Consider the following 12137-nt stretch of genomic DNA (forward strand, 5'->3'; position numbering starts at 1 on the left):
CGGCTGAAGAGATTGTGGAGACATAAGCAATGATCTTTCAAAACAAACAAACAAACAAATAAATAACTAGATTCTGGAATGGTTTTGGAATATTGGAAAATTACAAATGTCACTCCACTCTTCAAGAAGGGAGAGGCAGAAGAAACAAAACTATAGGCCAGTTCGTCTGATTTGAGTGGTTGGAAAGTTGTCAGATTGTTAAGGATGTGTTTTGGGGTACTTGGAGGCACATGATCAAATAGGCCCCAAGTCAGCATGGCTTCCTCACGGGAAAATCTTATAACTTGAAACAGATAGATACATAACCCATTTTCACATTAAGATGCACTAACTACACAATAATCGTAAAAATCAATATTTTTCCATCGAGAAATACATAGCTGAAAAGCACACTGGCCACAACGTGAATCAGCAAAGCTTACCGAGTATATGGGCAACAGCCTCAATGAGGTCCCTTTGGCCAGTGCCATCAGTCTTCATAACCACTGCCTTCTGAGCAAGGACAAAGCTGCACATAACTGGATGAGACTGATTCAGGAACTGGTCCAGAACATCCAAACAGGAGCTAATCTTCTGAGGCAAAGTTCCACCAATTACTGTGTCGTTATCACCCATAGTTTCCAAGACGACACCCACATCTCCAATGGCACCCCACTGTATGGCTAGACCTAATTTAAAAAAAATCAAAAAATACTCATTGTGTAAATTAACGAAATAAACAACCATTCTCAGGTAGCTTGCCATACTTTTACACTCCTTCATTACTGCATTCAAACTATTTTTCATTTAAATGTTTCCGGTCAAATGCTCAAGTTTCATTTGGACATACTACATATCCCTTTATTCCTGACCTCCATTATTCAAGTATTATAAAGGAAAACTATATATATCTATAAAAATAAAAAAAATGCTGTTATCTTATTGGATGAGTAATTGCTTTTGGGAGTGGTGCCAAATTGCAACAAGATGGAAAGCAAATATGATATCAAAGGTAGGTCTTTGTACAAAGGACAGAATTTGAATGAGAAGATATTTTGAGATGCCAAGTACAATTACTGATTATTTGAGTACAGTACTCTGTCCCATTTTTTCCTATCCTCACAAAACCACTCACTGCACAATACACCAGAAGCAGAATTGACACCCAAGGTTTGTGCAGAGGTAAACTAGCTAACAAATTAGATTCACATTACTTCACAATAATAACATTTAATGTTAAATTGGCTGATATCCCAGTTCTGACAACTGGAAGACAATGATTGATAAATAGGCAGTTCTCCAGAACATTAACAAGTAGTCATTACAAAAAGTTTTTTTTATTTAAAAAAAATCAAGATTTTTTTCATGGGTGTGTGAGGGAGCTGGCTGGGGAGAACTGAACACTGGAAGGGAGACTGCACACAGTCATTCACTAAAAGGAAAATGTAACACCCCAGAATATGCTGGACCAGTTGTTCTGGAAGAACACTCATTTAGATAGATCTTAAATTCTCAAAATGAAATGATGAAATATTCCTTACAAGCTCCAAGTGAGAAACGTAGTGGCCGGGAATCTGGATGATACAAGGGTGTTTTCCTCCTGCACCAGTGTCCACATCTTTTGGGTTTTAGGGCCATTTTCAGAAGATGTTCAGCCAAAGTTATTGCTAGCACTTCTGTTTGTGCTACAAGTACCCGGATGCGCACAGTCTCAAACAGTGTTCCCCCATCACTTCACAATGATCAACTCTGTTAGACTCATCCATGAGAGCACTGGAATAAATCTTAACTAGAGGGTTGAAATCTGCATCTGATGAAGGGCCTCGGTCCAAAACATTGAATCTTTATTCCTTTCCATAGACGCTGTCTGAGCTGCTGTGCATGTTATTCTGGAATTCCAGCACCCACAAAATCGCTCACCTGTGTTCTAGAAACATATAATTTCTCCTTCACACCCCATCACCTCCCCCAAAGCTGCACAATTCCCTCCTTAATGTGGTTCTTCCGCAACTTCCACAATACCATATATTTGGAGGAGGAGGATGTATTTGATGTCACAGGACATATTTGTGCCTAGTAGAGCAATTTGAAAATTTGGCTTCAAACTAAAGTTTGGGTATCCATAGCTCATCTCCTCAACTACTTTGAGAAGTAGCATCATGTGAAACTGGGTACAGAGTAAGAGACAGAGAGAAAAAAAAAATGGGCCAAGAGAAAATATCACATTTTAACATCCGTAAAGCTCCTCCAATTTACTAGCTGTAACAAATCTAAGGCAGTGTAATTGTTCTGTTCCAAATCTGGAAAGGTTATTTTGCAATGTGAAAACAAATCTCTCAAAAATATTTCCACTTTCAGAGGACAACAAACTAAGATTTCTGCCAACACTTACTTGCAGGGGCAGTAGGTTGGATACTGCAATACGTTTTCCAGGTAAAATTCCATTACGTAGGAGGCCAATGAGAACAAAGAAGCTGGCACAACTTTCAGAGCGTGAGGTGAACATATAATAACCAAACCCATTGGCAGGTTGAAGTCCAACTGCTGCTCAAGTAGTGGGATACTACAAATCATCTGGCTGCTCCCCTCTCAACCATTTGCACATAATTACAGCAAGCCAATGCCATTAAACTCTGTTTATTTCAGCAACATATTCCATACGTATATATCTAATGCATTAGAAGCGCATTCATTTAATAACCAACTCACTTTGGAAGATCTTCACACAAGAACAAACATTTTGGATATTTCCTTCCAACAATTACCACATACCTGCCAATCCGTCACGGCATCTCTGCTCACAAATACGTTCCATGGTGGAATTTGCAAAACCATAGTTGCTCTGGCCAGCGACTCCATAGCCACAGCTCACAGAGGAGAAGACAACAAAATAATCTAGGGCTGAGCATTTCTCCCTGCTGACCCTAAAAGAGATTAAATGCAGCTAAGTTGATTAATTTGGTTGTATACATGTACTGTCAGATGAAAATAAACTTGAACTTGATCAAATTCAATGAGTTAAGTAGCCAGTTTTAATTGGCTGCATTAAATATGAATACGAGATGTAATAACGTTTAAAATAAGACCAAGAATAATGTAACTATTACCAAGCCCACAGTATCCCTAAATAAAGGTTGTTGGGAAGAGTCGATGCTACTGGAAGCATACATTTTTGAAATGATTTGGCAATGATCTGCCTCACATTACCTTGACAAAGCAAATGAATCATGTTACATAATGTGAAAGGCACCATAATTGAAAGGCCAATCATGTATCCAGAAGAGCATGTAAATTGGTTTTCAATAATATAGATGGACAGATTGCTCAAATGAAACATCCACTATAATATTCTTTCCCATCACTCCCCTCTCAAAGATTTTCAACATTTACTTGCCTGTCCAGGTGAATAGTGCCATCATATTTTGGCTGATTAACAATCTTGAAGAGATCAGGAGTCAAGTTTTCTAATAGGGCATCTCTTAAAACCTGCAGTAAAAAAAACAACTGAGATTTCTTCAAAATTGAAGATGTTTGTGTTTTAAGTGAAACATGATATATTACAAAGAATCTGTTCACTCCATTATTGCAGAACTGTAATCAATCAGATTTGAAGTCATTTGGAGACATTTTTCCCCAATTCAGATTCAGACACGATCAAAATGAAGGAACACCACATTTCCAAATCCTGTAGCTCCCCACCCACTCATGCTGAGGAAGCACCTTCATCAGAAGGGCTACAACAGCTCAATATGGTGTCACCCCACCACCTTCTCAAGGGCAACGGATATTAACCTTGCCATCAACACATCTAAGAAATGAAAAACATCAGATCTGAATATGGGTAGAAGCTGAATTTTAAGTATTTTTAAACTCGATTTTAGGCTGTGGGGTTATTTGCAGACATAATATTTGGGACTTCCCCTGAAAGAAAATCAATAAAACTGGTTAATTATTTTTAGGTTGTTGGGAAGGCCATCTGAAAATAGCAACCACCTTCACCCAATTCCTTCCAGCATATTATGGTACTTCTCATTTCCATGACAATGAGGTGAAAAACATCTCCATTAAATTTAATGGCTCTCAAAGATTTTCAACTTAGACCATGAGACATAGGAGCAGAATTAGGCCATCTTGCCCGTCAAGTCTGCTCCGCCATTCAATCATGGCTGATTGCTTTTTTCTCCTCCTCAACCCTAGTTCCCGGGCCTTCTTCCCGTAACCTTTGATGCCATGTTCATTCAAGAACCCATCAATCTCTGCCTTAAATACACCCAACAAATTCCACAAATTTACCACCCTCTGGCTAAAGAAATTTCTCCGCATCTTTGTTCTGAAAGTGTGCCTCTCTATCCTGAGGCTGTGTCCTCTTGTCCTAGACTCTCCCACCATGGGGATCATCCTTTCCACATCTACTCTGTCTAGGCCTATCAACATTCAGAAAGATTTCAAGATTTCAGAAGGATGAGGGGGAATCTCTTTGAAATCCAGCAAGTACAGACCCATCGAACATTCCTTGTATGATAACCCTTTCATTCCTGGAATCATCCTTGTGAATCTCCACTGGACCCTCTCCAATGCCAGCACATCTTTTCTAAGATGAGGGACCCAAAACTGTTCACAATACTCAAGGTGAGGCCTCACCAGTGCCTCATAAAGCCTCAGCATAACATCCTTGCTCTTGTATGCTAGACCTCATGAAATGAATGCTAATATGGCATTTGCCTTCTTCACCACTGACTCAACCTGCAAGCTAATCTTTAGGGTTTTCTGCACAAAGACTCCCAAGTCTCCTTGCATTTCTGATTTTTGGATTTTCTCCCCATTTAGAAAATAGTCTACACATTTATTTCTACTACCAAAGTGCATGACCATGCATTTTCCAACATTGCACACTTTCTTGCTCATTCTCCTAATCTAAGTCCTTCTGCATCCTACCTGTTTCCTCAACACTACCCGCTCCTCCACCAATCTTCATATCATCTGCAAACCTGGCAACAAAGCCATCTATTTCATCACCTAAATCATTTATATACAGCGTAAAAAGAAGTGGTCCCAACACCGACCCCTGCGGAACACCACTAGTCCTCTGGCACCATGCCAGAGTCCAATGATTTTTGAAAGATCATTACTAATGCCACCACAATCTCTAACGCTACTTCTTTCAGAACCCTAGGATGCAGTTCATCTGGTCCAGGTGAACTATGTACCTTTAGGTCTTTCAGATTTTTGAGCACCTTCTTTCTTGTAATAGTAACTGCACCCACTTCTCTTCCTTCACAAACTCCAACAGCATCTTGGTTAAATTTAGCCCAGGAATCACTTTTGTTGAAGTGATAAGCACAAATTCAGGCCTGTCGTATCTAATTAATTTTAATCCAGCTTTAAAATTCACACAACACTGAAGTTCTGAACTTACCATAGCAAGGTGGAAGATGCCACCCACAGGGCCAAGACCAGAAGCCTCTGCAATAAGATGCTGTGTGCCCTCTAAGGAGCAAACATCACTGGTGGAAACAAGGACATCTATCCCCATTTCCTTCCATTCTCGCACCCGCTTAGCCTGATATCCTGGAACAAAGCACAAAATTTCAATGGAAACAACAATGCCGAAAATGCAAAATGTATTTTAAAAAAAAAATAATAATTGCATTAAAGTTATTCAATTCCACAAAGCATTTTGTGACCTTGGCTTAGGAGAAGTTAAAAATCCCTAACAAGTAAATAATGGTGTGTACCAAATTCACCTTCCCCATTATTGGCATCAAACTGTATGAGGCAAATTAGCAGAAGGAAATTTATGCATTTACAACATAAATCAGTGTGCTTACAGCTTGACCCAAAATGCCCAGGAATTACAGAATATGGCAATTATTTGTTTAAAAGATCAATGCTCAGTATAGATTAATTTCTGCTTAATAGAACATTGAAGCCACACAGGAGAGCTGTAATTCTACAAAAAGCTCAAAGTGAATGAAGATATTTCAAAAATTACTTTGAAGTACAATTTTACTTTGGGTAAACTGGAGATGGAAAAGAATACTAACAAATTTAACAACCAAATTGTTCTAGTCCTATAATATACAAAATCCCTCTCCTTCTCCAGAAACGTAAGCACCATTAGTTTCAAGTACATCTTTTTCCCAGAGTGCTTACATTATTGCAAGTATAATTAGTATAACTAGGAAGTACGGTAGTGTAGTGGTTAATACTCTTTACAGTACAGGCGACCCTGGTTTAATCCCGGTGCTGCCAGTAAGGAATTGGTGCATTCTCCCCGTGACAGTGTGGGTTTCCACCGGATGTTCTGGCTTCCCCGACCACTGTTCAAAGATGTACCGGTTGGTCGTTGTAAATTGCCCGTGATTGGGCGAGGATTAAATTGGGGGATCTCTGGGCAGCATGGCCTATTCCATGCTCTCAGTAAGTCAAATACAAAATTAATAAATTAATTACTTGGAGATGACTGCCTTATTAGTCAAGCAAACACCTCAGACATCACACAAACAACAGTTTTAATGACTAACCATTCCGTATTCCAGATCGGGAAGTCAGCACAAGTTTCCTAGCACCCCTCTCAATCAGCCAATTTGCTAACTCCAAGCCAAACCCTCCGAGACCTCCTGTGATGATGTAAGACTTTGTTGCTGGACATGCAGTACGAGGAACTGCAGCAATGGAAAGCTGGTCAGAGTACGTAGTTGGAGATTTGCCTTCCTCTTCTCGGACCTGTATGGAGAGACACCATTGGATTTACTGAGTCTGAACTGAGAACAGATTAGTGGAGAACAGATTAGTGAAGAACACATTTCTGTTCATCTGGAACTACAAATGCTCCATGGGTCAGCATAGTTCATTTCCTTCCTTGGAGGAAATTAGTAGATGACAACACAATAGATTCTACAGATGTTGGAAATCTTGAGCAAAGCACACAAAATACTGGAGGAACTCAGCAGGCCAGGCAGCATCTGTGGTGTAGAATAAACAATTAATATTTCAGGCTGAGACCCTTCATCGGGACTGGAAAGAAAGGTAGAAGCCAAAATTAAAAAGGTGGGGGTGGGGGGAGATTACAATCTGGCAGGTGACGGATGAGAGTAGATAGGAGGAAGATGGGTGGGTGGGGAGTGGTAATGCAGTGAGTGAGAAGCTAGGAGGTGATAGGTGGATGAGGTCAAGGGTTGAAGAAGGAATCTAATAGGAAGATCGGTGGACTAGAGAAGAAGGGAAGATGGTGAACTAGAGGGAGGTGATGGCCAGATGAGGAGAAGGGATGAAAATGTAACCAGAATGGAAAAAAAGAGGAGGGAAGAGGGAAGAAATTACCAGAAGTTGAAGAAATCAATGTTCACGCCATTAGGTTAGGGTGGAAAGTGAGGTGTTGCTCCTCCAACGTGAAATTGGCTTCATTACGGCAGCAGAGGAGGCCTTGGACCAGCACGTCAGAATGGGAAGTTGAATTGAAATGGATAGTAAATGAGATGGATTTTTAAAATAACAATCCAGTCATTTACAAGAGAAAATCTGCAGATGCTGGAAATCTGAGACACACACACTCACACTCTGCTGGAGGAACTCAGTAGGCCAGGCAGCACCTATGGAAAAGAGTGCAGTTGGCGTTTCGGGCTAAAACCCTTCGGCAGGGCTGGAGAAAAAAAAAGCTGAGGAGTAGATTTAAAAGGTGGGGGGGGGGGGAAGGGGAGAGAGAAGCACAAGGTGACAGGTGAAACCTGAAGGGGGAGGGGATGAAGTAAAGCTCTGGGATTTAGGAGATAGAAGGCCATGGAAGAAAGGAAAGGGGGGAGGAGCACCGGGGGTGGGGGCGATGGGCAGACAAGGAGAGGGAAAAGGGGATGGGAAATGGCAAGGTGGGGTGTCATGACTGGAAGTTCGAGAAATCAATGTTCATACTATCAGGTTGGAGGCTATCCAAACAGAATACAAGGTTTTCCTCCAACCTGAGTGTGGCCTCATCACGACAGCAGAGGAGGCCACGGATAGACATATCGGAATGGGAATGGGAATGGTTAGTGGGATTAAAATGGGTGAATGGGAATGAGACGTGGAATTAAAATTGACCCATTTTAAGTGGAATTAAAACCAGTCATCTCGTGATCACTCAAACTGGTCCTCGCTTGAATGGAAATATGTCAGCTACGGTGGCAAAATTTATGTCAAACCCCTAGATCAGCAGACAACTGCTTACGCGAGTCGGTCAGAGGGAGAAGGAAATAATGCTGTACTGAAATCATAGAATTGGTGAAAATTACTACAAGACAGGGGCTGGTTCACTGTGTACTGCAACCATTTGTTAGAGCAGCAGAAAACTAATCTCTCACTCAGCTCTCAGCCCCAATCCTGCTTCTAGATTTAACACTGATTCAGCATTTCCTTGGAGATTGCAATGGCCCTTCTCAGCCTCTCACTGGGCATAGCTCTCAAATGAAAAAAAACCTTCCTGATCTCTCTCCTCACTTGGTAGGTAACAGTTTAGAATTGGTGATTCCTCTCCCAGAATTCCAAACAGTAGAAATAATGTCAACCTGCAATGCTGACCATTACTTTCCCAGCTCCTTCATGATTGTTGCATCATTTGCTAACTATTCCAAATATCTAAATGTTATTTTCATTTTTGAATATAGTCCAATCCTAAAAAAACCTTATTTGTTTCAAATGTCCTCTTGTTCTATTTTAAATAATCAGGCGTAGCTACTGATTCTTATTCCTCTGCCATCATGCAGGGAATTAATAGTTAAACCTCAGCTAGTAGGAGAAACCACAAGTACTCAGTGAATCACAGATATCTCCCCATTTTAGATGTCTCCAAAGGAGAATTCCCTATTACTTACAAACGTCTGTGAGCACCTCTCATCCAAGGACCCAGATGGACATAAAAATTACACTGCTATCAATTGAAAACAATATCTGTATGCAAAACCTTAATCTATTCTTCTTATATGGATCTTGACTGCTCTATTCAGTCTTTATTCAAATTAAGATTAGCACTATATATACTTTTGTTTACAAATATTTAGTTTCCCCTGGACACCATGTCAAAAGGCAGCTACCACATGCTGCTTTTTCAAAGAATATTTGCATATGGTACTTAATTCATTTGCTTTACAAACTTATTTTGAATTTGTTGCATAGGTTTGTTTCATTCCTGATATTTTTATGTATAGCTAGTCTTGTCAGTTTGTTGGAAGGTGATTAGCAGAAGCATAATTTTGGCTTAGGTTTGGCTCAGGTCCATAATATTTGACACTACAGGTGATCCTGATTCTCTTGAACCATTTAAAAAGCAGCTGCTTTTCTGATAATCCTAACTGTAGACATCTTGCTGAAGTAGACAATTTTGAGGAACCATTATGTGACAAAATTTTCTTCAATCCTGAAGTTCAAGATAAGTTTATTAGCAAAGTGTGTATATGTTACCATATACTACAAATGTTTGTACCTTGAGATTCAATTTCTTGCAAGCATTTACCTCACCTTCAAAACAACTTTTCCGATATGTTTACCCTGCGCCATAAACCGGAAGGCAGATTCCACATCATCTCGATCAAACACCGTGGTCTTCAGAGGTTTGACCACTCCACTGCGAATCCCGTCCTTCAACAGCTGGGAAACCTCCTCCCACTCACTGTTTCCATCTTCGAACAAGGCATCAAGTAGGATTCCGTGGAATGCAACATTCTTCAGGAAGACAGCCATTCCTGAAGGCAAGAAACATTTGTTGAACTTACACTTGAAACCAAATTCATACACAAGTAGAAAGTGCAACATTTGGACGACACTTTGATTCAATCAATCATGGATTAAAATAATTTGAATTTGGACATACAGAAAATGAGTAAACTATTACAGGTGAAATGAAAAAAAAAGAAAATAGTCAACCGGTTTCTCCAGTTCCATTTACACCAGAATGCTTACCAAGTGGATTGTTGTTAGAAAGGTCGTATTTGCCTATCTCAAGGAAGCGTCCGTGTCGAGCGAGGCAACGGAGACTGGCTTGCAGCTTCTCTTCAGCTAATGAATTCAGTACCAAATTGACTCCTGCAGGTAATTACATTACACACAGATAAATCAGCTAGAAATCGTCTGGAAATCATTCTTACTATTCCGTGAACACTTCGGTAAGGACATTGAAGAGCTTCCTAGATCAGCTCATTTTCTAAAATTGCAAAGCCATTTCAAGCCAACCACAGCACAGACATGCACTGTGCCATTAAACTGTGGGCAAGAAGTTGAAGTTATCTTCGTTATGCATTTTTCTCATCATGCATATCACGTTCATGTGGTTTCAAGAGGTGGAAAGATTTTCATTAGTAGCAGGCAAAGTCCATTTGAAGACACAAGGCACAGCAGGTGCTCGAGTCTGGAGTGAGAAACACTGCTGGAAGAACTTAGTGATCAAGCAGGACTGACTGTGGAGGGATGATGGTCAGAATGTAGAAGAGAGAGGGAGGGGCAATACCCCCCCCCCACCCCGAGGCTGGTAGATGATAGGTGGAACCAGATGCCTAGATAGAACCAGGTGAGCAAGGGTGAACCAATAAAGAAACGAGGTAGATAAGTATGTAGGGTAATGGGCACATGGAACCAGATGAACCAGGTTAATGAGTCTTGGTAACAATGAGAGGGAGGTTAGGAGTGATGTAAAAGGTGATAGGGAGAAAGATCCTCAGGTAGTATGGGGCGTGATAAATGAAAACAAGGTGAGGGTTACTTTAAATTGGAAAATTCAATGTTCATGCCAATGGGCTTCTGGCTACCAATGCAGACTACAAAGTTGCTGCTCTTCCAGTTTGCATTTGGTCTCACTGTAGCAGCAGAGAAGGTGGAGCCGAACATGTTGTGGGAATGGGAAGGGGAGTTGAAATGACATGCAATGGGAAGCTCAAGAATGCTGCTGTAGACAGATTGCAGGTACTCTTGCAGAACAGTTGCCTAGTCTAGGTTAGGTCTGAAGGATTTAAGATCATTTCTTCTAATTGGTACTAATCTCAGCAGCTGGAATATTGTATACAGCTTTGGTCTCGTCACCCAAGAAATGATGCACTCAAACCTGAGGCAATGCATGGAAGACTCAGTAGACTAGTTCCAAAGATGATGTGTTTGGTCAATGAGGATAGATTGAGTTGACTTTGTGTCTACTTTCTGGCACTGTGGCAGAGAGTAATCTCATTAGAACTTCCAAAATTCTCACAGGGTTGATCCTGTAAAAGCAGGAAGAAAATTCTCACTCTCTAGAGTCTGGAACTGGTGACAGAATTTCAGAATAAGAGATAGATCTGTGCAAGGTCAAGAGGAGGAGAAGTTAATTAATTAAGGAGAGGTAGATTTTTGAAATTCTCACAGGTCAACACATAGATATGAGTATCCAAGTATCAGAATCAGATTTAATATCACTGGAGCATGTTGTGAAATTTGTTAACTTTAAGCAGCAGTACAATGAAATATATGATAAATATAGAGGGAAAAACTGAGTTACTTTAAGTATATATACATCTATTAAATAGTTCAATTAAAATTAGTGCAAAAAAAATAGAAATACGTAGTGAGGTAGTGTTCATGGGTTCAATGTCCATTTAGAAATTGGAAGAATACAAGGGAAAAAAAAATCAAGATACAAGGGAACAACACAGGAAAACCGGAACGGAAGAACAAGGGCAGCCATGAATGGTGAAGCAGACTTGAAGGGTCAACACCAACTCCTAGTTCTTTCCTGTTGAATAAACGTAAAACTGATCCAAAATAGACTATCAAGAGCAGTTAGGACCCATAAACTGAAACCGTTCACAAATCACATCAATGGGAAATCTGCAGGTGCAGACTGTTACAGAATCTACTAGTGATAATCCACAGAAGTTCATCAGTTTAAAAGGATGGCTTTAGATCTAAATAAACCTGGAATTGTAACTTGGTTGGGTGGGGGGGGGGGGGGGGCGGGAGGGAAGAAGGTGATTTCTTTGAAACATATCAAAATTGAAAGGCCTAGATAGACTGGAGATGGAGAGGATGTTTCCAGTAGTGATGGAGTCTCGGACCAGGGGCACAGCTTCTTTAGAACAGAGATGAGGAGGGACTTTAGTCAGCAGCTGGCAAACGTATGGAATTTATTGCTACAGATGGCTGTGGAGGCCAATTCATTGGGTACA

The 12137-nt window shown here is 40.5% G+C and overlaps 1 protein-coding gene across 1 annotated transcript in view; it reads right to left on the reverse strand.

Moving 5' to 3' along the window:
• fasn (fatty acid synthase) overlaps positions 1-12137 on the reverse strand; it is an 80702-nt gene that overhangs the window by 15139 nt on the left and 53426 nt on the right. The window contains exons 31-37 of the mRNA XM_059948586.1: positions 9910-10032; positions 9469-9692; positions 6504-6705; positions 5396-5547; positions 3374-3465; positions 2752-2903; positions 423-668 (exon numbers count right to left, since the gene is read on the reverse strand). Of these exons, the coding sequence (XP_059804569.1) occupies positions 423-668; positions 2752-2903; positions 3374-3465; positions 5396-5547; positions 6504-6705; positions 9469-9692; positions 9910-10032 (1191 nt within the window). The remainder of the gene's footprint in view (positions 1-422; positions 669-2751; positions 2904-3373; positions 3466-5395; positions 5548-6503; positions 6706-9468; positions 9693-9909; positions 10033-12137) is intronic.

Source organism: Hypanus sabinus, chromosome 23 (genome assembly GCF_030144855.1).
Source record: "Hypanus sabinus isolate sHypSab1 chromosome 23, sHypSab1.hap1, whole genome shotgun sequence".
NCBI lineage: Eukaryota > Metazoa > Chordata > Chondrichthyes > Myliobatiformes > Dasyatidae > Hypanus > Hypanus sabinus.